At 36.3% G+C, this 16216-nt stretch overlaps 1 protein-coding gene across 1 annotated transcript; it reads right to left on the bottom strand.

Moving 5' to 3' along the window:
- Positions 1 to 1008: 1008 nt before the first annotated feature.
- LOC105051259 (protein NBR1 homolog) lies at positions 1009 to 15639 on the bottom strand. The gene is made up of 7 exons (XM_010931606.3): positions 15372 to 15639; positions 2936 to 4194; positions 2720 to 2840; positions 2399 to 2647; positions 2112 to 2261; positions 1421 to 2023; positions 1009 to 1320 (listed from the first exon to the last, which is right to left on the bottom strand). The coding sequence occupies exons 1-7, from the start codon at positions 15405 to 15407 to the stop codon at positions 1219 to 1221; spliced, it is 2520 nt and encodes an 839-aa protein (XP_010929908.3). The 5' UTR covers positions 15408 to 15639; the 3' UTR covers positions 1009 to 1218.
- Between the last annotated feature and the right edge of the window lie 577 nt (positions 15640 to 16216).

The following is a 16216-nucleotide window of genomic DNA, read 5'->3' as shown; positions in this document are numbered from 1 at the left end:
GACCAACCAGTTCCACCTGTTGGTCCCGTGCGATTTCTAAAATATTACCACTAACCATAATTAGTGTTGATGGAATGTGCATCTGTCAATTACTTCAACTATTTGTACTTTTGAAAAGCATTATGTTTGATAGTTCAAAATTTGAAAGAAAAGTTGCAGATGTTCATCTCCAAAAGCCGCATATATCATCGGTAAACTCAAATGGGTTGCCACGGTTAGCCCCGCTGGTGGGTGCTAGAGTGGGAGATGGGGGAAGAGAAAGGGAGAGTGAGGTCGAGCATTGGAGCTCAGCTGTCATGGCCTGAAAAGAACTCTACTAACAGGGTTGGGCAAGAGGCAATCAGGGCATCCAGACAATTTGGGTGCGGAATAATCGAAGGCTTCAGAATGCTCGAGCAGCTGCAGCTCAACGTGCAGCCAATCTGGGTGCGGGTTGAGCTGCAATTCTTATGCCTCAGCTACAACCGAGTGCAACGTGACAAGCAGAAGTAACTATATTAGTCGACTCCAAAGCAATGAGATGGGCAACATTGCAAATCAACCATCTGCAGGTGGTGTTTGAGCTGCAACCATCCAAACAGCCCCCTACAGCAGTCAACTAGTACAAAATGGTTATGCTAATCGTATAAAACAACACACTACTCTTAAAATGCAACAAGGCAAGTTATAGAATTGTTCTTCAATCGATTTTTGAACTGAAAGCTATGCAACAACCGTGCCAAACCTGCACCCATGTGTAGGTGATACAAATGCATCCATAAATATCATCTTCACCATGAAGCACTGGCCTTCTGCTAATATGCAGAGGCCACCTGAATCTAATGTTTGTCGCACATTGAAAGAGGCGTGCATCATGGCTTCCCACCTTTTAATGTATGCATCAAGAATATGAAGAAAATAAAACGGCCTTCTAAATAAACCTTTCTCTAGCCCTACATAATTTTGTGTCGATCACATCAGACAATAACATATTGAGATCATAATCTTTTCATGAAAAAGTAGCAAATATCAGCAAAGCTAATGATCAACTCATAAATTAAGAGCAGCTGGCCTGCTAGATAAATAGTAGATATTAATGTTTCATCGATGACATTAAGCATGCCCAACACACGCCTTCAATTCAGCAGCCCATACAAGACAAATAGTAGATAGGACAACTAAACCATGTCCCTCTTTACCGTGTATGCCCATATATATACAAATTTTAATATATGCAAGCTACTCGCCCTTCTCCCCAGCAATGAGATCTGACATAACTCGCTTGATGCTGCCACCATTCTTTATCAGCAGCTTCTTGTTAGTCTCGTTGTCAGAGAAACCCTGCAACAGCATCAACCCATCAGCTTCCTTGACCATACCAGAGAACAGCAACAGAGGTCATGGTGCAAAAAAAAATACATATACAATAGCCATCACTCACCAATTCCTGCAGATCGGCAAGAAGAGGATCCCATTCAGCAGAGCCACAGAGATCATCAACAAATTGCTCCAGGTTGTATTCTTTCAGCCTTAGGACCTCCTTGTTCAAGTCAATCTGTTTAACGTCCAAGAGATCATCGAGAGATTGCTCCAGGTTGTAGTCATTCAGCCTTAGAACCTCCTTGTTCAAGTCTATCTGTTTAAAGCCCATCTCTTCCAGCTTCTTCAGTAGCGTTTGCTCTACTAGGTTGTCGTCATGGATTGTCTCAGAAGGTGGCACAACAGCAACCGGAGAAGCATCAGATAAACATGCTGGGAACTTGATAAGAGGATACGATATGGAGGAACTCACAGCAGGCACAGGCTCTGCAATTGCATCACTGGCAGCAGGCTCTGCAGTTTTACTTGGGATATCAGTAACCAACGGTTTAACCAACTCACTAGTATTGGTTGGCAAAATGGTTTCAGAACCAACACCATCCAAGGGCTGAGCATTCACATCAATGATTCCTAACTCATTTTGTCCACTACTTTCAGGAGGCAGGTTCAAGTTGAGATCAGTTGGGAAGTTGCTGCTCGAAGAAATTAACCGAGACATATCCACCTACACAACCAACACACAAATTGATGATAGTTATCCATAATCAATAACGCTAAGTAAAACAAGAATAACACTGTCACATAAGAAATACCTGGATAAGAACCCAAACTCGTTGCCCAAACATCTGTCCAGAAGGTGATGCCAATCTCCAGTATGAAACATACCGACCAGGCCTTGATGGTGCCCTGAAGTCAACAGCTATGTCAATCTCTGTGTCCAAAGGGAAGCCATTTACTGGAATCTGCATAAGTTAGGAAGACTATATAAATTCAGGTCCAGTTGACTAGCAGTAAGTTAATCTCAAGACTTAGTGCTAGCAGGTGATAGGTTTAAAAAAAAAAACTAAAAGGAAGCACAAAAGCATCTTTATTTATCCACCTCCAACTGAACCGAGCAGCGATTTGCAAATTGATCTCCACCAACCCACACAAGATTTGTACCATAGGGCCATCGGGTAGTACCATTATTGCACATCCGCCAAATCTTCGTAAATGGTGTAGAAGGTGGCATCGGAGTTCCATCCAGGACAGTTACATCCTGAACAAAGTGGCTTTCCAGTTTTGCCCTTGATGGTCTCATCCAGCAACCATGAACAGCATGTGATGAAGGAAGCAGATATCTAGAATGCTGGAATTATAAAGAGGACAGAGTTAAGATCTTTCAAATGCAGTGAACTTGAACAGCATGTTAACATCATACGGTATTGTAGAAGTCGTTGTACGGTCTCTGACAAATGGGAGAAGGTCTGTCTATTCTGGTATAATCAGCTTCATTACCCATCTCTGAGAAACAAATACCACATAGATCATAGTCCTCTTTCCTGCAATGTGAAAAACCAAGTTATAACAGGCCACGCATGGCAATCCTGAGAAGCATAAGTTTATTACAAACAATTGGAAATATGGAACATCTTACCCATTGGACTTGAACCGTGGACCCATTATGGGATGCATTCCACAGCCATCACATTGGACACCCCTATGGAAAGTTCGATGCATAGTTTCATGGTATCCATCACCCCTCCTGTATGGATGGCCAGTAGGGAAGAAACCACTTGGCAGAGGCACATCAGTTGTAGGTGCACTGATATGCTTGTTGGTAGGGACATCAACTGGAGAACTGAATCCATGATTTGATGCTGTAGAGCCCATGCCAACAGGAAGCTGTTTGCTGTTATCGCTGCTCATGATTTCAGTAATTCCGTAATACGGTGCAAGAAATGGGTTCTGCAGCTCATAATTCCATGAATTGTGCTCTGCAGTGTGATCAACGGGAGGCATAGAGAAAGGGACAGCAGATATAATGGATTTTCCTTTACGATGAGCATCACTGGTTTCTTTATCATGGTTTATATCATCATTAGTTGCCGAGATGGGGGCCTGGGTCTCAGTCAAAATGGGGGTCAGTAAATCATCAACTGAAGGATATACCAGTGTGTGTGCATTCCTAGGAATATCTGTATTAAGATCAACAGGAATTTTGACCCTTCCACCTGAGTTCACATAATCACTTTCACGATGCTTTTGCATGACTTCTGAAACTGGATCAGGTATTACAGTTGATAGTGAAGCCGAATCATTTAAAAATTTTGGTCCATCACCAATATTAACATCCATTGTTTGAGCTGATGCACCAATGGATGTGTCTGATGAGTCACCAAGAGGACTGCTAGAAGGCTGATTAGCGTCGGATAATCCCATTTTGGAGAAATACTCCATAAACTCAGCAAATGCAGGTGCAGATGACACAGCTTTTAAGAAGAAATCCTGAGAGACCTTTGAAAGTGCACCACGGAATGGCTCAGGAAGAGATTTCAGTGCTTCATCAAGAGCAAAATTAATCTGAGTTTGTTGATTTTTGATTTGTGGTGACATTTCGGGAGTGGGTTTTGCTGTCTGAGATTCTAGATCAGAATGTCTACCAGTACCAGACTTCAGCTGAACATTAATCCGTAGAGGGTTCAAATGCTGACTAACAACAGCATCATGCAAGTCGTCATCATCACCCAGTGTTACAATGTCACCATCTTCATCAGTATAGGTAAGAATTAGCTCAGCATCTGAGTTGAGATTGAAAGAATTGACAATCTTTGATCTGAGTTTGCTCATGTCATAATCCATACCAAATCCATGGACAAAAGCACCAAATCGCTTAAGAGTATCACCATATTTGACCTGGAAAGAAAAAATGACTAATTTAATAAAAAGAGAAGAAATCAAAATAATGGTATCTTAAAAGTAAGAACGGCAAAGAAGCCATTAGATCGAAGAAGTGTTAAAAACAACTGCTGAAACATGCAATGAAATGGACATAACATGCTATGCTTCCATGGTCGAGGGTTCAGATATGTATTTATGAGGGGATAATTGTTCACCGTCTGGGTATCAGATCCCATACCGGTACTATCCTATTATAGCATTAGTACACGGTTTGATATTATACACCTCAGCGTACCAAATATGGATACGGTATCCTCACTCCAGTATGGTACCAACTGGTATGGCAAACATATAAATCGCCCCTTACGATCCAAATTCATGGAGGACACACAAATATATTAATGTAACACTAGTTGCAATACTAAGCTTCGGTGTTAGCTTGGCTAGAGGCATATTCAATATTTACAATTTTTTTTCTTTTTTTTGTGAGAGCGGGTGGTAGGGTTTGTGGAATGTATGAAAGAGACAAGAAAATTAAAATACACACCAATCAAAGGGCAAACATCAGCAGACTTTCCTAAGAGTTGTTATAAGTTGGAGGAATGATTTGAATTAGCTGATGTGCTGCTAGAAAACTGATGTTGGGTCTTCGTACATTTTAACAGAACTGTAGAAGGAGTTGTCGCAGTATAGATGATGAAGAACCTATGACCATACAAAAGCATCAGGAGTAAATAAGATTCGACGCCAAAAGCCTAGATATGAAATTGATGCAAGAGAGCCTCATAAGATTCCCCTTAAGAACTTTTGCCTGTATCACCTAGACCCTTAAGTTTAGTCTCAAGTACCCCAATCTAACACTTAACATGGACAATCATATGCCACTTGGCAATAGCATCATAAGAACATATCCTTCTATATTGAAAAAAATCTAGCAGTTACCTAAACCTACAACTGAGACATGAACCTGAATCCATGTAACAAAGACACTTAGTATACTGTAATACCATGATATGTAGGAAATCATTTACCTTTGATACAGGTAGTGCTTTAACTCAACCTTTGTTTTGTACATGGCCAGTCCAAGCTTGGATAAAGGAAAAGAATTGTGGTAATGGAGGGTTGCGATAGGTTGATGACCAGCGTAAACTGTAGTGGAAAGTTAGCAAGGTTTTGCTAAGGCGTTCCCCAAAAACAATGGGCCAACATTGATTCAGCAGATGTGGCAAGAAGTAGGCAATGGTCCTCACACATCAAAGGATGGATGTGGATAAAAATGTTAGTCCAGAAAGGTAGGATAAATTTAGTAACTTGGAACATAGAATCACTAATAGGAAAATTGATGGAACTAATAGATACAATGAACAGTAGGAAAATTAATATAACTTGTCTCAAAGAAACCATGTGGAAATGAGTTAAAATAAAGAAAGTTAGTAAGGTGGGTTATAAACTTTTGTATGATAAAAGATAGAAATAAAAGAGGAGTAGGAATCATTACATATAAGAGTTTAGAAGATAAGGTCGTAGCTATTAAAGAGTAAAGAAAGAATAATCTTGATAAAATTAGCATTAGGAAAGGAGTATATTAATATATAATCTTGATAAAATTAGCATTAGGAAAGGAGTATATTAATATTACTAGTACATATGCTCGTAAAGTAGGATTGAATGATGCTACAAACATTGATGGACTAATTAAGATATTCCAAGCGGAAAAAGGATATTTATCGGAAGAAATCTGAATAGGCACTGACAAATATAATGTAGATTTTGAATGCATGCATGGAGGTTACAGTTTCAGGACAGAAACAAGAAGAAAAAAATTACCATTTTGGAGTTGCAATAGTATATAACTATTATTAGCTAAGACTCTCTTTAAAAAGGATGCTTGCTTGATAACTTTTAAAAGTGACATACTAATAGTCAAATATATATCTTCCTCACTAGAGTGATTTATCAAGTTCTATGTAAAAGCTGTAAAGTTATACCAGGTGAGAATTTGACCAACCAAAATAGATTGGTGGTTTTAGATGTGTATTAGAAAATGGAAGAGAAGAACTAAGAAAATAGGAATGTATAAGGAGAAATAAAATACTTTTAAGGATGGAATCTACAAGGAAGGAAAATAGTGTCTAAACAAGAAAATCAATATCGTGTAGGATGAAGTGGCAAACAGTATTAAGAAAGTGACTATAGATATTAGGCGAATCAAAGGAAAAAAGGCTATTTAGTAAGGAAACTTGATAGAAGAATAAGCAAGTCCAATTAATGACAAATACTAAAAGAAAGTTCTATAGAAACTACCTAAATGTATGATAGAGATAAGATAAAAGCTATAAAATAGCTAAACCAGGAATTAAGAAAGTAGTACAAGATGCTAGATTTAAAGCACCCAATGAGTTATATCGTAAGTCAGAACTTAGGATGGGGAGAAAGATATCTACAAAATGCGAGACTAAGAGAAAGAAACACTACAGATTTAACCCAGGTTAAATGAATCAAAGATAAAAATCAAAAAATTTTGATTAAAAGGGAAGAGTTCAAAGAAAGATGGAGGAGTTATTTTGAAAGCTATTCAATGAAAATCATGTAAGTGATTTAGGTTGCATTACTAGGTCCATCGAGGGCAAAAACGTCAAGTATACACAGAATTAGAGTACCTCAGGTAAACAAGGCTATGAAAATATAAAAATAGAAAAACATGTTGAACACGATATAATCCCCATTAAGTGTTAGGTAACATAGGTGTAACTTGGTTGACTAATTGTTTAATAAGATTTCAAAGACCAAATGTTTGATGAATGGAAAAGCACTATAGTACCTATCTATAAGAATAAGGGTGATTATTCAAAATTGCTCTAACTATCATGGCATGGAACTCATGAACCATAATATGAAACTTTGAAAGAGCATGACTAAGCACAGATTGAGGTGTGACACCAAAATATCGGAGAGCCAATTTGATTTTATACCATGAAAATTGACTATAGACGCTATTTTTCTCCATCGGAGGTTAATAGACATCTATAAAGAAAAGAGACAAGATTTTCATATGACTTCTATTGATTTAAAGAAACCATATGATAGAGTCCCTAGAGAAGTCTTATAATGAGTGTTAGGAAAAAATTTGTTGGTTATATTAATGTGATTAAGGACATGTATAATGGAGCAATTACCAGTATGAAAACTACTGGTGGTTATACAAGTGAATTTCTGATTACAATAGATTTACAACAAGAATCTACTCTAAGTCCTTATGTTTTCATGCTAGTTACAAAGAAGCTTACTTGGTGCATGCTATTTGCAGATGATATACTCCTAAACTAAAGTTGAAATTATGGAAGAATGCATTAGAATGTAAAGTTAAGTAGGACCAAGACTAGGGATGGCAATAGGGTCGGATCGAATCGGATACAAGACGAGTCGATGCGGATTGGATCAAAAAACTTATCAACATGAACTCGACATGTTTATTAAATAGATCAAAACTCAAACCTGAACCCAACCTATTTATTAAACAGGAAACTCAAGTCAACTCGCTTAACCCGTTTATTAAATGGGTCAAGCTAGGTTAAATGGGTTAAACAGGTTAAATAGATTTTTAACTGGTTAACAGGTTAAACAAATTAAATAGATTGGGTTAAATGGGTCAGAAATAAATTAAGCAGATTTAAATGGGTTAAACATGTCTTAAACAGATTAAATAGATTAAACAGATCATCTTACTCAACCCGATCTGAATATTAAATAAGTTAAACGAGTCCAATATTTAAATCCAAATCCTACCCAGATATTAATGTGTTAAACAGGTCAACCTGTTTATGACCCAAACCCGTTTAGCCTAACCCAAACCTATTTATGACGAATCGAATACGAGTCGGGTTGGTAGGTCGGGTATATTTGGCTGGCCTTGACCAAGACGTAATATGTAGAATCTAAGATTAAAAAAATAAAAACAAAGATTAAGATGGAGTAAAAATTGAAAATCATGAAGTTTCTAAGGGCAAACATTTTGGATATTTAGGATCGATTATTCATAAAGAATGGGAGACTGAAGAGGATGTTACACACACACCACACACTATATATATACACACGCACGCGCGCACACACACGCACAGATATATATATATATTGTACATAATTAAAGTAAGGTGATTAAAATGGAGAAGTGCAACTAATCATAGAATATCTGCCAAGTTGAAGAAAATTTTACAAGATAGCCTACACGACTAGTTATGCTTTATGCCATAGAATGTTCAATAATTACAAAATAATATGCGCACAAGATGAGCATGACTGAAATGAGAATATTGAGATGGTATATGGTAATTGTTGACCCTATGATTGATTTTGATGATTTTTAAACTTTGAGTAATTATGATTCTAATCATATATTTTAAGATTGGATGTAGAATTTTTCAAGTGTCCAAAATAAAGAATTTATCTTAAGGACAAATCCTCTCAGGATGCCAAGCCAAGGCACTTAAAAGAATAAGTTCTCACAAATTTGGATGGCTCATTATGAACATAAATGAAATTGAAAGAAGCAAATATCATTTGGAAACATTGGAGCCAAGAAATTCAAGTTTAAGAGGTTAAATTATGAAGAAAAATGATGTTGGAAGGTTTGGAGCCGACTCCGGGAGTTTTGAGTCGACTCTGACACGTTGAAAAAAAATTGGCATAGGCTTAAGTCGACTCAAAGTCAATCCGAGCCGACTCTCTCAGAGAAGATCAAAAACTACATTTTCAGGATCCCTGCTCGAGCCAGCTCGTTTTCCATCTGAGCTAACTTGCCTGCAAATCGAGCTAGCTCACTTTCAATCTGAGCCGACTCATCTATAAATCGAACCGACTTGCCTGTAAATGGAGTCGACTCCATTCACGGGACTACACTAACGATTAATTTTTTGTACTTTTTCAACGGCTAGTTTTTGTTTCTAACGGCTATTCCAGCCCTTCAAACAGTCAAAACTTACTCTCAAGCCTCTTCCAAGCTTACAAAAGATTAGAGAATCAATTGAGAAAATAGCCAAAAAAATTAAAAAGAGAAAATCATCAATTTGAGTAAGGAACATTGAATACCATTGAAAAAAGAAAAAAAAAGATTGGGATTAAGTACACAGATTTGAGAGCTTTCAAATAGTGATCTTCTTCAAAATCATCTACATCCTCTTAAAGATCAATTGAAGAGAAGTTAAGCTTCAAAAGAGCAATTTATTAGCTTCTTCTTCGCACTCCAAAGAGTTTTATTTTCAATTTTTATTTTGTGCCAAAAATTATTCCTTATATTTTGTTTTCTTTTCAAATTTTTTTGAGAGAAAAAAATTGAAAGATTACGCTCATCCAAATCCGAAATTGAACTTGTTAGGTTTTGATTGATGAGCCCATAAAACCAACTGGATTGATTGTAAACCTGAAATACAATCGTGTATGGGTTTTGGTTGATGATCCTGAAAAATCAACTATGTTTATTTATGAGTTCGAGTAAAACAAATGCACTGTAATCAAGAGGATTATAATGAAACTCCCAAGAAGTTCTTGGAAAGTGGACATAGATGCGAGATTGCACAGAACCACTATAAATTATTGTGTTTGTCCTATGCCTTTTGCTTTCTTACTTTGCATATCTTGTATCATTTTAATTCTTGCATAGTTTTACTTATTCCGCTGTGATACATTGTTTACTTTTCACAAATACTCAAATAAGTTTAATTTGAAGCACATACTTAGATTGTTAATTTGATTAAAATTTTTAAAGAACATAATTCACCACCCCTTTTGGATTGCTACCTTTCTGTACAACAATTGATATCAGAGCGGATACTCTGTTATTTGTTGTTAACCTAGCAGTCTAGAGCAAAAGATCATGACAACCTCGATTAATTCCTCATTTGTCGAAGGCCAATCTACATCGAAATCACCACTCTTCAACGGCACAAATGATACTTTTTGGAAAGCTAAAATGAAAATTTTCATACAAGCTTTAGATTATGACATGTGGAGAGTCATATCTAAAGGACCACACACATCCACAATTAAAATTAATAGAGTGTCTCATCCCAAGCCGAAAAAGGATAGAGATGAATATGATAAAAAGATGGCTCAATTGAATGCTAAAGCAATTAATATTTTATATTATTCTTTGGATATACAAGAATTCAATAGAATATCAACTTATACATCAGCTAAAGAAATTTGGTATAAATTAAAAATTACTCATAAGGAAACAAGCCAAATTAAGGAGTCCAAAATTAATTTGCTTCTTTACAAGTATGAAATGTTTAAGATGAAACATCATGAGTCAATTTTTGATATATTTACCAGATTTACTGACATAATTAATGCTTTAAATGGTCTTGACAAAACTTATACTAATCATGAACTTGTTTGCAAGATTTTAAGATGTTTGCTAAAGGAATGGGAAGCAAAAATGACAGCCATATAAGAAACGAAAGATCTTACTAAGCTGTCAATGGAGGAGATTATTGATTCACTCATGACTCATAAGTTGAACATAGCATAAAAGATGGAGGAAGAAGAGATAAAGAAGAAGAGGACCATCATCTTCAAATTAACAACAAATATAGAAGAAAGTGATGAGCCAGAGGAAAATGATGAAGAAAAAAATAAAGAAGAAATGTCACTTGCTAGAAGTGCAACAAGAGGGGACACTACAAGCCAAATTGCCCTTTACTTAAGAAGAACCTCAAAAAGAGCAAAAAAAGTACAATGTTAGGCATTTGGAGAGATAATGACATCTCTAGTTCAGATAAGGAAAAGGATGCAGCAAATTTGTCTCATGACCATTGATGATGAGGCATATCATGAAAACTCTTCTGAATTTACATGTGAAGAGTTATTTGAAGCCTATAATAATTTAATGAATGAATATAAAAAGATAGGGCTAAAAAATAAAGAACACAAAAAGTCTAATATATTTTTGGCTGAAGAAAAGAATAAAATATTGATAGAAAAGGAAGAACTTTTCAAGAAAAAAAAAGCATTAGTTGAAGAAAAAAAATTCTTTTGAAATATGAAAAACCTCTTATGCAAGAAAATGATAATCTTAAAAAAAGGATTAAAACATTGAAGTCTATGCTTGAAAAATTTACAAATGGTTCATAAAAGCTACAATTAATTTTAAATAATCAAAAGGCTGTTTTCGATAAAGCGGAAATCGGTTATAACTCAATAAGAAAACAAAAATTTGTTTAAAGTATATTTTCAAGAGCTTCATCTAAAAATCATTTTATAGCTTGTTTCAAGTGCAATAACGTAGACTATCAAATTTCTAAATGTAATATTAAAAGAGTTGGCCATACTTTGATCAAAAAAATTTAGATTCCAAAAGAAACCATGTGCTCTAACTCAATTGGACCCAAGATGGCTTAGATACCAAAAATTAAGAAGTGATTTTGCAGATATACCAAGCATCCAAAGGCATGAAAAGAGTTAATTCTTGAAAATGGATGTTTTGAACTTGAAATGGATGGATGATGATACTTGATAAAAGCTAAACTTATTTTGACATCACACCATCAATATTTGCTAAAATTATTATGCTGAATCGATTGATTTTGGTGATCCATTGACATTTATACATGTATGCTTATTGTGATTCCTTACTTTGAATATTTTTCATATATTGCTACTTATTAACATAATTGATTATCTTTAAATATGTTTAACATGTTTATTTTAAAATTACTTTAGGGCAAATGAGGAAAATCAAAAAATTATACCCCTAACCTAAAACAAACAACGATGGAATTCAAAGCTATGAATTAGCATAGCACGTAACTAAATTATTTTATATTATTTTAATTTTTTTGACTAAATTTTTATTATTTTAGTTAAATTTTGTAAATAAGTCAAATAGTTATATGAGTCATTAGACGGATCGTGTACTCGTTTGACCCGCCAATACGATTATTAATCGTGTCAAACGGATCGTGTCGTATTAATTTGTGTATATTCTTGTCATATTCGTGTTCCACAGATCGACCTATTTAATTAAATAAGTTGTGTTCGGATTGAGCTAACCTGTGTTATACCTTCAAGTCGACACGATCCGTTTATGACCCATGAACATGAATTGCCAGCCTTATATAGAACCCACCATGAGAAAAAGGCTTTTATGATTTAAGCCATGTGTAGACAGTTTTAGCTTATGGACAAGCATAATATATAAAGTGAACCTATAAAACTAGTAGTATGAAATTGGCCCCCTATAGTTAGTTCAAAAGGTCAGGGAAGCTTGTACATTAATTCCATTAGCTAGCCAGCATACTCTGAAAATACAGAAGTGACATGAAAATACTTAAAATAAAGTATCTAAATGTGAGGACCCATGCGGGCATATATTTAGTCCCACATCGGTTATTCGCTGGGAACATATTGGATACTTATATAGAACTATGAAATCCAAATAATATCTTCCGGCTAACTTTTTTGGATGAAATCCTAGATTGTTACAAATGATATTAGCATAGTTGTCAAATCTGGATTCGACTCGTGAATCGCTCGTCTTAACTCGAATCGTGACTCGTATCATGACCCGCATCGTAAGATTCAATAATAAATTCAATTTCTTTTAAAACAATAGTTATTAGCATAAAAACAAAATTTATATTATACAAATGATGAAGAAATAATAACACTATTTTGTGTAATGAATTTAAGGATCACGTCGTCTAAATGAAAAGATGCTTGCCTCCATAGCAATACCATTATAAAGTATGTAACTTGTAAGTCAATCCTTGTTAAAAAGTAGGAACTATTAAAAAAAATTATTAAAAAAATAATTTTATTGACTATATATATATATATATATATATATTTTTGGTTAAGTGGTTATGCCACGGGCTGCAGTGGACCATAGGTCAGCCCACACGCACAGCAACGAAGCCTTCATAGGTGGCTTCGTGGGAAGATTCGAGAAAAAGCTTCATTGGTTCGTGTGATAAAAAAAAAAAAGAGGAAAAGGCTTCATGGCTTCGGAGAAGAGAAATAGAATGGGGAAGAGAAACAGTGACATCTCCGATAGGATTGAAAAAAAAAAAGGCTTCGTAGGTGGCTTTGGAGAAGAAAAACAGAGGAAGAGAAACGGAGAGATCGGAGAAGATCAGAAAAGAAACAGAAGCCTTCATAGGTGGCTTCGTGGGAAGATTCGAGAAAAAGCTTCATTGGTTCGTGTGATAAAAAAAAAAAAGAGGAAAAGGCTTCATGGCTTCGGAGAAGAGAAGTAGAATGGGGAAGAGAAACAATGACATCTCCGATAGGATTGAAAAAAAAAAAGGCTTCGTAGGTGGCTTTGGAGAAGAAAAACAGAGGAAGAGAAACGGAGAGATCGGAGAAGATCAGAAAAGAAACAGAAGCCTTCATAGGTGGCTTCGTGGGAAGATTCGAGAAAAAGCTTCATTGGTTCGTGTGATAAAAAAAAAAAAGAGGAAAAGGCTTCATGGCTTCGGAGAAGAGAAATAGAATGGGGAAGAGAAATAGTGACATCTCCGATAGGATTGAAAAAAAAAAAGGCTTCGTAGGTGGCTTTGGAGAAGAAAAACAGAGGAAGAGAAACGGAGAGATCGGAGAAGATTAGAAAAGAAACAGAGCGATGAAAATAAAAAAGCTTCGGGGTACCTACTGGACCAACGACGAACTCACGGAGATGCTTTGAAGGCTTTAAGGCTTCCTCTTCCTCTTCTCGCCGTCATCTTCGAAGGCCCGAAGCAGTTAGAGAAGACGAAGAAACAGTCGCGAATAGAAGTTCAAAGGTTTGGGATTGACATTTTTTTTGCCGAAATCCAATTCTTTAGCTTCCAAAAACAACGAACAATTGATTTGGGACTTACCTTTTCCGACTCGACGGAATCCGACGATCCTGCAAGTCGCATGATTCCGTCGATGAGTCCACGATTCAGGTATGATTCTTCCTCTTTTATGATTCTTCCTTTCGATTCGACTCAGCGAGACTTCGAAACTTTTCGAATCTTACGAGTCGAATCGTGACTTATATGATTCTAAAAACAGAGGTTATCAGAGCTGACCCAATCCGTAACTATGTGGACTAGGGAATACTACAGCACGGATTCATTGGAATAACCATGGGCCGATCGTGGTGTTTGTAAATGAAAGTATGGATTCGAATCATTAGTCTAGTGACGACGTCAGAGCTTAAACGGGGAGAGTATGTGAAGATCCGTGTGGACGTGTATTTAATCCCACATCGGTTATTTACTAGAAAGATCTTGAATACTTATATAGGACCATGGAACCCAAATAATACCTTCCGGCTAGCCATTTTGGATGAGATCCTGGGTTGTTACACTAAACATGATCTAAAGTTATAAGAATTGAAAATATGACCAACATTAATGGATAAAAATAGCTCATGACATAGGACTCCAGTACTCGCTCATAAACATGCATCCATTCGTGTAATTAACTGTGCATTCTTAAACATAGCGAATGGGAAGACAACCAACATTGAAGAAACAAAATCAATCAGCACTTGTTGAAAAGACATGGACAGTATCTTCACATGAGAACACGAGACCGTATAGTCCCAATACAAACAAGCCCATATGCTTCAACAAACCCTCCAGTATTGATACAGATACTTAACAGCCAATCTCCACATGAACAAAAAGAATCAACTAGAAAATATTATTAGCCTCTGACACGGAAGGCCATATGATAAAACAACCCGATTAATTATGACCAGATAAAACTAAAGCTCATAGATCAACTTCTCCATCGAGCCTGCATCTGTTTAAAAAACGGCATATCAACAACTATATGGCAAAATTACAGCACCAGGACAAAGAGTTTAATGTAACAACATAGAAACTCTGGCTCACCGGAAATAAAACTAAAAAAAAAAAAAAAAAAAAAAGAAGCATCGAAAATCAAAACAGATCATTTCTTTTGGTGCATAGAACTTGATTATTAAAGCTATACCACAGTCAAGATTCCAGTGCAACTTTTAACAAACAATGATTCATGACAAAGAACTAGATATCATATATATGAAAATATGCTAATCACAATACAGCGACGACGAATCCAATAAAACCAACCAAATAAAAACCAAAAAGCAACTAAAAACATTTGTATCCATGTAAATTAGATGGAAAAATTAACAGCTCATCCATCAATCGAAGAATGGAAAGAGAGAGAAAAAAGACCTTGATCACCAAATCCCACTCGAGAGGACGCTCCATCGCTGGTGAATCAACACAGGAGAAGGGAAAGATCGAGCGAGCCAGCGTATCCGTGAGCCGCAGGATCGAACCGCGACGAAAAAACCCTAATCCTAGAGAAGATGGAGGAATAGTGGAGATAGAGGAAGCGTTTGAGATCGAGAGATCGAGGAGGAGGAGGAATCCAAGAGGGCGCGTATCCACCAGCCGCTGGAAAGGAAAGGTGGCCGAGTGAGTCCTCAGCGGCTTCCCGGCTTTTAGTACCGATTGCCTTCGGCGGCAAGGAAACACGATTCCACACGTTTGGATTTTTTTGTCAAACGATTCCACACGTTTGGTTCTTTTGTCAACGATTCCTCACGTTGGTTAGGGACTAATTTCTAATTTATAACGAGAAACTGGATTAACCTCCAAGCATTAGTTAAACAACTAATATAATTTGATTACCTAAGTTTGGACTCGGGATAAGATGGAATTTCTGCTTAATTTTCTAAGTCAAGTTAGGTTACTGGATAGTTGTTTAGTTTTGCATTTTGGATAATTGGAAAATCTGAGATTCAAGTCAATAACATACCTTGGGAGACATTGGGTTGCAACCCGATGTAGCTAATTTCACCAATTCTTATACTTAAGATATCTTTATGGAATAATTAAAAAATATTTTACTTCTCATTGCAGGCTTTTCTCATTCCACACTATCCCCTATCCCATTTGGCCCTCCTTCAGCCATCTAATAATGAGTAAACCCTACCCCAACTTGTGTCCACTTTATCACCTTGAGTAACCACTCTAATGAAGGAAACATGCGATCCGCATCGCATGGCCAGAAA

The sequence above is a fragment of the Elaeis guineensis genome, chromosome 9, assembly GCF_000442705.2.
Source record: "Elaeis guineensis isolate ETL-2024a chromosome 9, EG11, whole genome shotgun sequence".
NCBI lineage: Eukaryota > Viridiplantae > Streptophyta > Magnoliopsida > Arecales > Arecaceae > Elaeis > Elaeis guineensis.
Note: the sequence above shows the minus strand (reverse complement) of the source record. Positions and strands in the feature narration are given on the sequence as shown.